At 43.1% G+C, this 14383-nt stretch overlaps 1 protein-coding gene across 1 annotated transcript in view; it reads left to right on the top strand.

Moving 5' to 3' along the window:
• MAP3K19 (mitogen-activated protein kinase kinase kinase 19) overlaps positions 1-14383 on the top strand; it is a 207948-nt gene that overhangs the window by 180598 nt on the left and 12967 nt on the right. Inside the window, exon 12 of the mRNA XM_053712516.1 lies at positions 6327-7024. Coding sequence (XP_053568491.1) covers positions 6327-7024 — 698 coding nt within the window. The remainder of the gene's footprint in view (positions 1-6326; positions 7025-14383) is intronic.

Raw genomic sequence — 14383 nt, 5'->3', positions numbered from 1 at the left:
AAATAACAAAGACCCCCAAAATAAAAAAATGCCCTACCCTATTCTAAATTAAAAAAGTTCAAAGCTCTTTTACCTTACCAGCCCTGAAAAGGGCCCTTTGCGGGGCATGCCCCAAAGAATTCAGCGCTTTTGCCTGTTAAAAAACCATATAATACCCCCCCCAACATTACAACCCACCACCCACATACCCCTAATCTAACCCAAACCCCCCTTAAATAAACCTAACACTAAGCCCCTGAAGATCTCCCTACCTTGTCTTCACCTCACCGGGTTCAGCGATCGGTCTAGAAGAGGGTCCGAAGTCTTGATCCAAGCGGCGGCTGAAGAACTCCATCATCGGGCTGAAGTTGGAAGTCCATCATCGGGATGAAGTCTTCTATCAAGCCGCATCTTCAATCTTCTTTCTTCCGGAGCGGAGCGGAGCCATCTTCTTCCCAGCCGACGCGGATCCAACCTCTTCAACCGATGCCTACTCGCCGAATGACTGTTCCTTTAAATGACGTCATCCAAGATGGCGTCCCTCGAATTCCGATTGGCTGATAGGATTCTATCAGCCAATCGGAATTAAGGTAGGAATATTCTGATTGGCTGATGGAATCAGCCAATCAGATTCAAGTTCAATCCGATTGGTTGATCCAATCAGATTGAGCTCGCATTCTATTGGCTGTTCAGATTGAGCTCGCATTCTATTGGCTGTTCCGATCAGCCAATAGAATGCAAGCTCAATCTGATTGGCTGATTGGATCAGCCAATCGGATTGAACTTGAATCTGATTAGCTGATTCCATCAGCCAAACAGAATTTTCCTACCTTAATTCCGATTGGCTGATCGAATTCCGATTGGCTGATAGGATTCTAGGGACGCCATCTTGGATGACGTCCCTTAAAGGAACCGTCATTCGTCGGGAAGTCGTCGGTGAAGATGGATGGATCCGCGCTGGAGGTCTTGAAGATCAGCCGGTCGTCATCGGATTGAAGAACATAGAAGATGCGGCTTGGAAGAAGATGTTTGCCGGTCCGGATGTCCTCTTCTGCCCGCTTGGATCAAGACTTCAGCCGGAGGATGGACATCACTCTTCAGCCCCCCGCTTGGGCTTGGATCAACACTTCGGAGGCTTGGATCAAGACTTCCGAGGATGGATCGGTGAACCTGGCATGGTGAAGATAAGGTAGGAAGATCTTCTGGGGCTTAGTGTTAGGTTTATTTAAGGGGGGTTTGGGTTAGATTAGGGTAGGGCATTTTTTAATTTTGGGGGTCTTTGTTATTTTATTAGGGGGCTTAGAGTAGGTTTAATTAGTTTAAAATTGTTGTAATATTTTTCTAATGTTTGTAAATATTTTTTTATTTTTTGTAACTTAGTTCTTTTTTATTTATTGTACTTTAGTTAGTTTATTTAATTGTAGTTATTTGTAGGTATTTTATTTAATTAATTTATTGATAGTGTAGTGTTAGGTTTAATTGTAGGTAATTGTAGGTAGTTTATTTAATGTATTTATTGATAGTGTAGTGTTAAGTTTAATTGTAACTTAGGTTAGGATTTATTTTACAGGTAATTTTGTAATTATTTTAACTATTTTAGCTATTAAATATTTATTAACTATTTAATAGCTATTGTACCTGATTAAAATAAATACAAAGTTGCCTGTAAAATAAATATTAATCCTAAAATAGCTACAATATAATTATAATTTATATTGTAGCTATATTAGGGTTTATTTTACAGGTAAGTATTTAGCTTTCAATAGGAATAATTTATATAATAAGAGTTAATTTATTTCGTTAGATTTAAATTATATTTAACTTAGGGGGGTGTTAGTGTTAGGGTTAGACTTAGCTTTAGGGGTTAATCCATTTATTAGACTAGCGGCGAGATCCGATCGGCAGATTAGGGGTTAATTATTGTAGGTAGCTGGCGGTGACGTTGTGGGGAGCAGATTAGGGGTTAATAAATATAATATAGGGGTCGGCGGTGTTAGGGGCAGCAGATTAGGGGTACATAGGTATAATGTAGGTTGCGGCGGTATACGAAGCGGCAGATTAGGGGTTAAAAAAAATATGCAGGTGTCAGCGATAGCGGGGGCGGCAGATTAGGGATTAATAAGTGTAAGGTTAGGGGTGTTTAGACTCGGGGTACATGTTAGGGTGTTAGGTGCAGACATAGGAAGTGTTTCCCCATAGTAAACAATGGGGCTGCGTTAGGAGCTGAACGCTGCTTTTTTGCAGGTGTTAGGTTTTTTTTCAGCTCAAACTGCCCCATTGTTTTCTATGGGGGAATCGTGCACGAGCACGTTTTTGAAGCTGGCCGCGTCCGTAAGCAACGCTGGTATTTAGAGTTGCAGTGGCGGTAAATATGCTCTACGCTCCTTTTTTGGAGCCTAACGCAGCCATTCTGTGAACTCTAAATATCAGCGGTATTTAAAAGGTGCGGGGGGAAAAAAGCATGCGTAGCTAACGCACCCCTTTGGCCGCAGAACTCTAAATCTAGCCATAAATTAATTGCTCTGCCCTATATGTTGCCATAGGCTGCCAAGATAAACTCACTAATTCATACCCCCTTTTAGTTATGCCGAACCTGCTCTAATGGCTCTTTTCCTTAGAAAGTGCATTTTGGCACTTGCCGCTGCCGAACATAATTTTTGGGCTACCATACTATCCTATTAGGAGGGGATATTAAAGTCTGGATAGAGTAGCAACTGGTTCCCAGTGTTATGAGTTAGGATCCCAATGCTCCCTAGCTGTATATGACCGCCTATCCTCTTATTATTCCCTGTGGTCCCAATACTCATGTGGTCGCCCTTTATCTGGTCTGGAAAATATATAAGGCCCAAAAGAGGCCGGAACAGTTTAAAACATAGCTCCCTTTTGTATGTTCTTAATGTTGGTAGGAGTCCACAAGTGGCTTCATCTAGAAATGGGAGTTTTACTCATTTTCAGGTTATAATATTCTTCCTGTTTTGTTCATCGTATTTAACTGCATATTATATATAGATATTTATGTCTGTAATAGAAAGTTTTTAATTTTCTATATTTACTAAAGAACAGTGTGTTAATTGCTCCAATTTCACTATCACTTTCCATGTGGGTTCTATAGAGAACCCACACTTTAATAGAATTAGGCGTTCAATCTCCAAGCAGTCAGACGCAGAGAAACTAGATTTGGATGCGAGAACGGACCTTGTATTAGAAGGTCCAGCCTCATTGGCAGGGTCCACGGTGGAACCGAGGACATGCCCACTAGGTCTGCATACAAAGTCCTGCGTGGCCACGCAGGTGCTATCAGAATCACCTAAGCTCTCTCCTGCTTGATTCTGGCAACCAGACGTGGGAGGAGAGAAAGAGGTGGAAATATGTAGGCCAGATTGAAGGACCAAGGTACTGCTAGAGCATTTATCAGTACCGCCTTGGGATCCCGGGACCTGGACCCGTAACGAGGAAGTTTGGCATTCTGACGCGACGCCATCAGATCCAATTCTGGTGTGCCCCATAGCTGAATCAGCTGAGCAAATACCTCCGGATGGAGTTCCCACTCCCCCGGATGAAAAGTCTGACGACTTAGAAAATCCGCCTCCCAGTTCTCTACTCCTGGAATGTGGATTGCCGAGAGATGGCAAGAGTGATCCTCTGCCCATCGGATTATTTTGGTTACCTCCATCATCGCTAGAGAACTCCTTGTTCCTCCTTGATGATTGATATAAGCTACAGTCGTGATGTTGACCGACTGAAACCTGATGAATTTGGCTGCAGCAAGCTGAGGCCACGCCTGAAGCACCTTGAATATCGCTCTCAGTTCTAGGATGTTTTTTCGGAAGAAGAGATTCCTACCGAGACCATAAGCCCTGTGCTTTCAGGGAGTTCCAGACTGCACCCCAGCCTAGCAGGCTGGTATCTGTCGTTACAATGAGCCACTCTGGCCTGTGGAAGTACATTCCCTGAGACAGGTGGTCCTGAGACAACCACCAGAGAAGAGAATCTCTGGTCTCCTGGTCCAGATGCAGTTGAGGAGATAAATCTGCATAATCCCCATTCCACTGTTTGAGCATGCATAGTGGTCTGAGGTGTAGGCGGGCAAAAGGAACTATGTCCATTGCCGCTACCATGAGTCCGATTACCTCCATACACAGCCACAGATGGCCAAGGAATGGAATGAAGAGTTCGGCAAGTGGTTAAGAGTTTTGATTTTCTGACCTCCGTCAGAAATATTTTCATTTCTACCGAATCTATCAGAGTCCCTAGAAAGGAAACTCTTTTTTATGTTCACCTTCCACCCGTGAGATCTCAGAAAAGCCAACACAATGTCCGCGTGAGACTTGGCTAGCTGAAAAGTCGACGCCTGGATTAAGATGTCGTCTAGATAAGGCGCCACTGCTATGCCCCGAGGTCGTAGAACCGCCAGAAGGGACCCTAGCACCTTTGCGAAAATTATTGGAGCCGTGGCTAACCCGAAGGGAAGAGCCACAAACTGGTAATGCCTGTCTAGAAAGGCAAATCTGAGAAATTGATGATGATTTCTGTGAATAGGGATGTGTAGATACGCATCCTTTAAGTCCACGGTAGTCATATATTGACCTTCCTGGACTCACTAAAAAAGAAAAACTGAGAGTGTAAGGTCCAAGAGTGGCCTCTTCTGTTCATGCATGCTCTCTGTAACGTCACAACGTCATATTGAGAGGTCCAAGAGTGGCCTCATAGGACATTACGAGGGCGTACAGGATACTTGGCACAAAGAGTGTTCACTTTTAATCATGCATAACCATGTTTAGTTTACTTTATGTAATGTATCCTTCTGTTTCTTATTTGAGACTGTATGTATGGAAAACACTTTCCTGAACAGATTTCATTGACATAGAATGTATATGTGTCTTCAATTGAATCTCAATAAAAATATGTTTTAAAAAAAAATAAAAAATATTCATGGTGGTGAAAGTCCACAATCCATTACTCATGGGAATTATTCTTCTCTACCACTAGGAGGAGGAGGCAAAGATTCCCAAACCCCAAGCCCTCTATAAAACCCCTCCCACCTCACACATACCTAAGTCTAACGTATAGCCAAGCAAGTGAGGTAAGAAAAAAGGATTAAGAGCCATAAAAGTTTTTTTTTTTTTTAAATGTACTTAAAATAAACAGGCAAAACAATCAAAACAGACAACAGCCTGAAGATTTTTTTCTACCAAAGGCTGCATCAGAAAAAGCAAAAACATAAAAATGGTAGAATTTAGTAAAAGTATGCAAAAACGACCAAGTAGCTGCCCAGCAAATTTGATCAACTGAAGCCTCATTCTTTAAAGCCCAAGAAGTAACAACTGACCTTGTAGAATGAGTGGTAATCCGACACGGCAGAGGCTGAACTGCCTCCAAATAAGCTTTGTGAATCACAAGTTTTAACCAAGAGGCTAAAGAAATAGCAGAGGCCTTCTGACCTTTCATAGGGCCAGTAAAAAGAACAAACAAACTAGACGTTTGTCTAAAATCCTTAGAAGAACCAACATAATATTTTCAAAGCACTAAAAACATCCAAATAATGCAAAGATCTTTCAGAAGCATTTTTTAAGATTAGGATACAAAGAAGGAACAATCACTCTACCAATGTCGTCCAAAGAAACAACTTTAGGCAACAAATTGTCCGTAAAACAGCCTTATCCTAATGAAAAATCAGATAAGGAGGCTCACAAGAAAGAGCAGATAACTCACTCTTCTAGCAGAAGATATTGCCAAAAGAAACAACACTTTCCAAGAAAGTAGTTTAATGTTCAATTTATGTATAGATTAAAAAGGAGGAGCATGCAATACCTAATATGCTTTACTTATCTACTTATTTAAACCTATGTATATGAATAGTACAGCTATTATTCCTCAAAACAGAAAAGTTATGTGACATATTAAGCTAATCCCAAGGAGATAACTGACAACATTGGTCCTAAACATCAGGCAGAATAACCATCATAAGGGGCTATAGAAAGTAGAATAAAAAACCTTGGATAGGGTTTGCCATGCTTCAGAACCAAAACCTGGGTCTAAAATGTATTGTCCAGTCACATCTACAAGCATATAGCACAAGAACATTATTAATATAATATAAAATGAGGCAACTGTCAATCTTTTTTACCATCCATTTGTGCTACCAGAAGATGGGTTATTCTTTGGCATCCTGTGCTATTGATTGCACTCCACTTGTAACATTAGAATTTAAAAATTTGAATGTAATGTTCCTTCAGCTGCACTTTTAAAATATTTATTTAACAGTAAAATGTTTCTCTTGGTCAAATTGATATATTTGTATTGAATTGTGATAATATGTTAATGAATACTAATATGCTTTGTTATAGGTATACTGTGGTCTTACGAGTCAAGGAGAATTAATAGCCGCAAAACAGGTAGTTTTTGAAGCTTCAGAACCAGCTATTGCAGAAAAGGAATACAAAAAACTTCAAGAGGAAGTTAACTTACTAAAAGCACTAAAGCATGTTAATATAGTTGGCTATTTGGGAACCTGTTTACAAGACAACATAGTGACTATTTTTATGGAATTTGTACCAGGTGGATCTATTTCTAGCGTACTGAAACGTTTTGGACCATTACCAGAAATAGTGTTTGTTAAATACACAAAGCAAATCCTCCAAGGAATATCATATCTGCACAATAACAGAGTAATTCACAGGGACATTAAGGGAAACAACATCATGCTTATGCCTGATGGGGTGATAAAGCTAATTGACTTTGGATGTGCAAAACAGCTGACTAATTTAAATATGAGCGGAACACAGAGTGAACTGTTAAAGTCTATGCATGGAACACCATATTGGATGGCACCAGAAGTAATCAATGAGTCTGGACATGGAAAGAAATCTGATATATGGAGCACTGGCTGTACTGTATTTGAAATGGCTACTGGAAAGCCACCCCTGGCTCATATGAACAACATGGCTGCCATGTACTATATTGGTGCCCAAAGAGGTCTTATGCCCACTCTCCCTGATCACTTCTCAAAGAAAGCAAGAGATTTTGTGGATTTATGCTTAACAAGGTATGTGTTAATTTTAATTGTAAAATTATAAAGAATCACAGGTTTTCTCAAGTGCCCTAAAAAGTGATCAACCATTTTTATTTTATAGATATAATCAAAGTATATACTTAATGCTTGTCCTCCTATAAAAAAGAGATTTTTTTTTAATTGTGCAAATAAAATGGATCTCTCTCTCTCTCTCTCTCTCTCTCTCTCTCTCTCTCTCTCTCTCTCTCTCTCTCTCTCTCTCTATATATATATATATATATATATATATATATATATATATATATATATATATATATATATATATATATATATATATATATATATATATACATACACACAGTTGTATGCAAAAGTTTAGGCACCCCTGACAATCTCTCTCTCTCTCTCTCTCTATATATATATATATATATATATATATATATATATATATATATATATATATATATATATATATATATATATATATATATACACAGTTGTATGCAAAAGTTTAGGCACCCCTGACAATTTCCATTTATAAATAATTGGGTGTTTGGATCAGCAATTTCATTTTGATCTATCAAATAACTAAAGGACACAATAATATTTCAGTAGAGAAATAAGGTTTATTGGATTAACAGAAAATTTTCAATATGCATCCAAACGAAATTAGACAGGTGCGTAAATTTGGGGACCCTTGTCATTTTGTTGATTTGAATACCTGTAACTACCTGATCCTGCAGTAACGGTACATATTGGTACTAATGAAGGAATCAGCGGGAGATGGAGAGTCCTAAAAAATCATAATTTATGCTTACCTGATAAATTTATTTCTCTTGTGATGTATCGAGTCCACGGATTCATCCTTACTTGTGGGATATTCTCCTTCCCTACAGGAAGTGGCAGAGAGAGCACCCACAGCAGAGCTGTCTATATAGCTCCCCCCTTAGCTCCACCCCCCCAGTCATTCGACCGAAGGCTAGGAAAAAAAAGGAGAAACCATAGGGTGCAGTGGTGACAAAGTTTAAAAATAAAAATATATATGCCTGTCTTAAATAAACAGGGCGGGTCGTGGACTAAGATGTATTGAGTCCACAGATTCATCCTTACTTGTGGGATACCAATACCAAAGCTTTAGGACACGGATGAAGGGAGGAACAAGACAGGGACCTTAAACGGAAGGCACCACTGCTTGTAGAACCTTTCTCCCAAAAATAGCCTCCAAAGAAGCAAAAGTATCAAATTTGGAAAAAGTATGAAGCAAAGACCAAGTCGCCGCCTTACAAATCTGTTCAACAGAAGCCTCATTTTTAAAAGCCCATGTGGAAGCCACAGCTCTAGTAGAATGAGCAGTAATTCTTTCAGGAGGCTGCTGTCCAGCAGTCTCATAGGCCAAACGGATGATGCTTTTCAGCCAAAAGGAAAGAGAGGTAGCCGTAGCCCTTTGGCCTCTCCACTTACCAGAATAAACAACAAACAATGAAGATGTTTGACGGAACTCTTTGGTTGCTTGTAAGTAAAACTTTAAAACACGAACAACATCAAGATTGTGCAACAGATGTTCCTTCTTTGATGAAGGATTAGGACACAGAGAAGGAACAACAATCTCTTGATTGATATTCTTATTAGAAACAACCTTAGGAAGAAAACCAGGTTTGGTACGCAAAACCACCTTATCTGCATGGAAAATAAGATAAGGGGAATCACACTATAAAGCAGATAGCTCAGAAACTCTTTGAGCCAAAGAGATAGCAACTAAGAACAAAACTTTCCAAGATAGAAGCTTAATATCTATGGAATGCATAGGTTCAAACGGAACCCCTTGAAGAACTCTAAGGACTAAGTTTAGGCTCCAAGGTGGAGCAACAGGCTTAAATACAGGCTTAATTCTGACCAAAGCCTGACTAAAAGTTTGGACGTCTGAAACATCTGCCAGACGTTTGTGTAGTAGAATAGACAAAACAGATATTTGTCCTTTTAGAGAACTAGCTGATAATCCCTTCTCCAAACCTTCTTGGAGAAAAGACAATATTCTAGGAATACTAATCTTACTCCACAAGTAACCTTTGGATTCACACCAATAAAGATATTTGCGCCAAATCTTATGATAGATCTTCCTGGTGACAGGTTTTCTAGCCTGAATCAGGGTATCAATGACCGACTCAGAGAACCCACGCTTTGATAGAATTAGGCGTTCAATCTCCAAGCAGTCAGACGCAGAGAAACTAGATTTGGATGCGAGAACGGATCTTGGATTAGAAGGTCCTGCCTCATTGGCAAGGTCCACGGTGGAACCAAGGACATGCCCACTAGGTCTGCATACCAAGTCCTGCGTGGCCACGAAGGTGCTATCAGAATCACTGAAGCTCTCTCCTGCTTGATTCTGGCAACCAGACGTGGGAGGAGAGAAAGTGGTGGAAATACGTAGGCCAGATTGAAGGACCAAGGTACTGCTAGAGCATCTATCAGTACCGCCTTGGGATCCCGGGACCTGGACCTGTAACGAGGAAGTTTGGCATTCTGACGCGACACCATCAGATCCAATTCTGGTGTGCCCCATAGCTGAATCAGCTGAGCAAATACCTCCGGATGGAGTTCCCACTCCCCCGGATGAAAAGTCTGACGACTTAGAAAATCCGCCTCCCAGTTCTCTACTCCTGGAATGTGGATTGCTGAGAGATGGCAAGAGTGATCCTCTGCCCATCGGATTATTTTGGTTACCTCCATCAACGCTAGAGAACTCCTTGTTCCTCTTTGATGATTGATATAAGCTACAGTCGTGATGTTGTCCGACTGAAACCTGATGAATTTGGCTGCAGCAAGCTGAGGCCACGCCTGAAGCGCCTTGAATATCGCTGTTACAAACTGCTGTTTGTAACTGGCCCTTTAAATGAAAAATTGCCCTGCTTCCCTGGATTTTGGAGAAGCCTATTTGCCAGCCTCCTTCCACATGACTATGGCCCCTGGAAGATTGTGCCCCTGAGGACATATTGACTTTTGTTGGGTGTGTGTGGCCCTTTAAGAACCATCTGGGGACATATTGTGACTTTGATGGACAATGCCCCTTTAAGACTATGTCCCCAGACCTGTGAAATGACTTGTCCCTGGCTTTCTCCCACTTGGTTCAGTTTCATTGTGTGCCATTAAGAGTTAAATTTTGTTCAGCTTCAAGAAACCTATTCTAAATACAAGTCTGCTGGGATTAGCTCTAATTAGGTTTAGTGACTTTCCCATTGTCTAATCAGACTAGTATTGATAAGGTGGACTGCATTGTTTTCTTGTGTGTAATGTTATCTGCTGTTGTGGCCTGTCAAAGGGAGTGTCTCTATCTAATATCAAATGTGTGATGGGGGATTTTATGCCTCCCCCTGAGAGTGTCCTGTTTGCATGTAACCTCAATAAAAGCAGGCTGTGTGCTCCAGCACAGCAGACCTATGTTGACCCTCTAACTTGAAGCTTTGACTCATGTTTGTAGGATTCAGCTAATATCACTACAGGGATTGCTGACTATGGTGCTGATGATTCTTTGGTGAGCGCTAGGAGCATCCTTTTCTACGGTCCAACTTCCAGCCAGCCTGGAGGCAACCGTAACATTTGGCGGCAGCGGTGGGATTGGCGTCCTAGCGCAAGGAGCAGCACCACAACAGCACTGGTATTGTAGGAAAGTTATTAAGGGCAACGCTAGCCACTGCGCAGCGTCCCTACCTACAGCAGCATGGAGCTGACAAGACACTATTCAGAACCCTGTGAAGAGCACCTCAACCTGATCCGTCGCTATGAGGGCGCGGATTTCGTTCCAGAGGTAAAGAGGCGGCTAGTCCGATATGGTCCAGACCCTGCACAGGAGGTAGTCAGTCGCATCATCCGGGAATTGGATACGGAGAACAAAGCGGCACGAGCCTTTGAGCGCCAACTGTGGAGTTTGAGGGTCTGGACACCTGGTCTCCAGCGAAAAAGTGAGTCACAGGGAGCGGAGAGCAACGACCTCCCTTCCCAGCGGCAGCCAGAGTTACAGGGAGAGGAGAGCAGCGACCTCCCTCCCCAGCGGCAGTATACCGTGCAGAGGGAAGAGACAACCAGTCCCCTTCCCCAGCCAGAGATACCAGAGGCAGCAGGCCTCATAGACTGGTCCTGGGAGGACCCCCAGCAGGCAGGTGGAGATGGGACCGCAGTCTCTCTACCGGCCCTACAGGGATGCTGGGCAGGCGGCCCAGATCCCCAGCGACAGACCCAGCTACAGGGAGGGGAGAGCATCGACCTCCCTCCCCAGCCGGAGTGTGCCTTCCAGGGAGAGGAGACAACCGGTCTCTCTCCCCAGCCGCAGCATGTTCCACAGGAAGCGGAGAGCATCGACCTCCCTTCCCAACGGCCACAGGAGTATCAGGAGGAGGAGGTAAGCCAATCTCCCCCTCCCCAGCTAACCCCTAACTTGGGCCCAGGGTTAACAGTGGAGATGTTGGCCCCCACTGACCCCCATGTTCCCTTTGCCACCGGGCAGGACTATGCCCCAATTCCCCCAGCAGAAGAGCTGGCATCAGGACAGAGCGCTGCTGGCCTCTGCCCTACAGACCTTGTCCTTGTTACAGAACTGGCCTGCAAACCCCTCACCCCAGCAGAAGCGCTGGCACCAGGGCAGAGTGCCGCTGGCCTCTGCCCCCCAAGTACCATCAGCTATTTGCCAAGCTGCGCCAGGAAGGCCGAGGATGCTGCACTTTCATCCTGCAACCTGGAACTTACAGGCCAGTACTACGTATTGTGGGGGGGCTACTTTGCTGCTAGCGATTATTTGTGGGTGGGTTGCGAGACTAACTTGGGCACTGACCGGCAGAAGGTCAGGTGCCTGGTTAGTCTCCCTCCAAAAGGGGAGATATGTTACAAACTGCTGTTTGTAACTGGCCCTTTAAATGAAAAATTGCCCTGCTTCCCTGGATTTTGGAGAAGCCTATTTGCCAGCCTCCTTCCACATGACTATGGCCCCTGGAAGATTGTGCCCCTGAGGACATATTGACTTTTGTTGGGTGTGTGTGGCCCTTTAAGAACCATCTGGGGACATATTGTGACTTTGATGGACAATGCCCCTTTAAGACTATGTCCCCAGACCTGTGAAATGACTTGTCCCTGGCTTTCTCCCACTTGGTTCAGTTTCATTGTGTGCCATTAAGAGTTAAATTTTGTTCAGCTTCAAGAAACCTATTCTAAATACAAGTCTGCTGGGATTAGCTCTAATTAGGTTTAGTGACTTTCCCATTGTCTAATCAGACTAGTATTGATAAGGTGGACTGCATTGTTTTCTTGTGTGTAATGTTATCTGCTGTTGTGGCCTGTCAAAGGGAGTGTCTCTATCTAATATCAAATGTGTGATGGGGGATTTTATGCCTCCCCCTGAGAGTGTCCTGTTTGCATGTAACCTCAATAAAAGCAGGCTGTGTGCTCCAGCACAGCAGACCTATGTTGACCCTCTAACTTGAAGCTTTGACTCATGTTTGTAGGATTCAGCTAATATCACTACAGGGATTGCTGACTATGGTGCTGATGATTCTTTGGTGAGCGCTAGGAGCATCCTTTTCTACGGTCCAACTTCCAGCCAGCCTGGAGGCAACCGTAACAATCGCTCTCAGTTCTAGGATGCTTATCGGAAGAAGAGATTCCTCCCGAGACCATAAGCCCTGTGCTTTCAGGGAGTTCCAGACTGCCCCCCAATCTAGCAGGCTGGCATCTGTCATTACAATGAGCCACTCTGGCCTGTGGAAGTACATTCCCTGAGACAGGTGGTCCTGAGACAACCACCAGAGAAGAGAATCTCTGGTCTCCTGGTCCAGATGCAGTTGAGGAGATAAATATGCATAATCCCCATTCCACTGTTTGAGAATGCATAGTTGCAGTGGTCTGAGGTGTAGGCGGGCAAAAGGAACTATGTCCATTGCCGCTACCATGAGTCCGATTACCTCCATACACTGAGCCACAGATGGCCAAGGAATGGAATGAAGAGTTTGGCAAGTGGTTAAGAGTTTTGATTTTCTGACCTCCGTCAGAAATATTTTCATTTCTACCGAATCTATCAGAGTCCCTAGAAAGGAAACTCTTGTAAGAGGGAAGAGAGAACTCTTTTTTATGTTCACCTTCCACCCGTGAGATCTCAGAAAAGCCAACACAATGTCCGTGTGAGACTTGGCTAGCTGAAAAGTCGACGCCTGGATTAAGATGTCGTCTAGATAAGGCGCCACTGCTATGCCCCGCTGTCGTAGAACCGCCAGAAGGGACCCTAGCACCTTTGTGAAAATTCTTGGAGCCGTGGCTAACCCGAAGGGAAGAGCCACAAACTGGTAATGCCTGTCTAGAAAGGCAAATCTGAGAAATTGATGATGATTTCTGTGAATAGGGATGTGTAGATACGCATCCTTTAAGTCCACGGTAGTCATATATTGACCTTCCTGGATCAGAGGCAGAATAGTCCGAATGGTTTCCATCTTGAATGATGGAACTTTGAGGAACTTGTTTAGAATTTTGAGATCCAAGATTGGTCTGAAAGTTCCCTCTTTTTTGGGAACCACAAACAGGTTTGAGTAGAACCCTAGCCCCTGTTCCTCTTTTGGGACTGGGCGGATCACCCCCATGGTAAGAAGATCTTCTACACAGCGAAGGGAAGAGCCACAAACTGGTAATGCCTGTCTAGAAAGGCAAATCTGAGAAATTGATGATGATTTCTGTGAATAGGGATGTGTAGATACGCATCCTTTAAGTCCACGGTAGTCATATATTGACCTTCCTGGATCAGAGGAAGAATAGTCCGAATGGTTTCCATCTTGAATGATGGAACTTTGAGGAACTTGTTTAGAATTTTGAGATCCAAGATTGGTCTGAAAGTTCCCTCTTTTTTGGGAACCACAAACAGGTTTGAGTAGAACCCTAGCCCCTGTTCCTCTTTTGGGACTGGGCGGATCACCCCCATGGTAAGAAGATCTTCTACACAGCGAAGGGAAGAGCCACAAACTGGTAATGCCTGTCTAGAAAGGCAAATCTGAGAAATTGATGATGATTTCTGTGAATAGGGATGTGTAGATACGCATCCTTTAAGTCCACGGTAGTCATATATTGACCTTCCTGGATCAGAGGAAGAATAGTCCGAATGGTTTCCATCTTGAATGATGGAACTTTGAGGAACTTGTTTAGAATTTTGAGATCCAAGATTGGTCTGAAAGTTCCCTCTTTTTTGGGAACCACAAACAGGTTTGAGTAGAACCCTAGCCCCTGTTCCTCTTTTGGGACTGGGCGGATCACCCCCATGGTAAGAAGATCTTCTACACAGCGTAAGAACGCCTCTCTCTTTGTCTGGTTTACAGACAATCGAGAAATATGAAATCTCCCCCTTGGGAGTCTTTGAATGCCAGAAGA

Source organism: Bombina bombina, chromosome 1 (genome assembly GCF_027579735.1).
Source record: "Bombina bombina isolate aBomBom1 chromosome 1, aBomBom1.pri, whole genome shotgun sequence".
NCBI lineage: Eukaryota > Metazoa > Chordata > Amphibia > Anura > Bombinatoridae > Bombina > Bombina bombina.
Note: the sequence above shows the minus strand (reverse complement) of the source record. Positions and strands in the feature narration are given on the sequence as shown.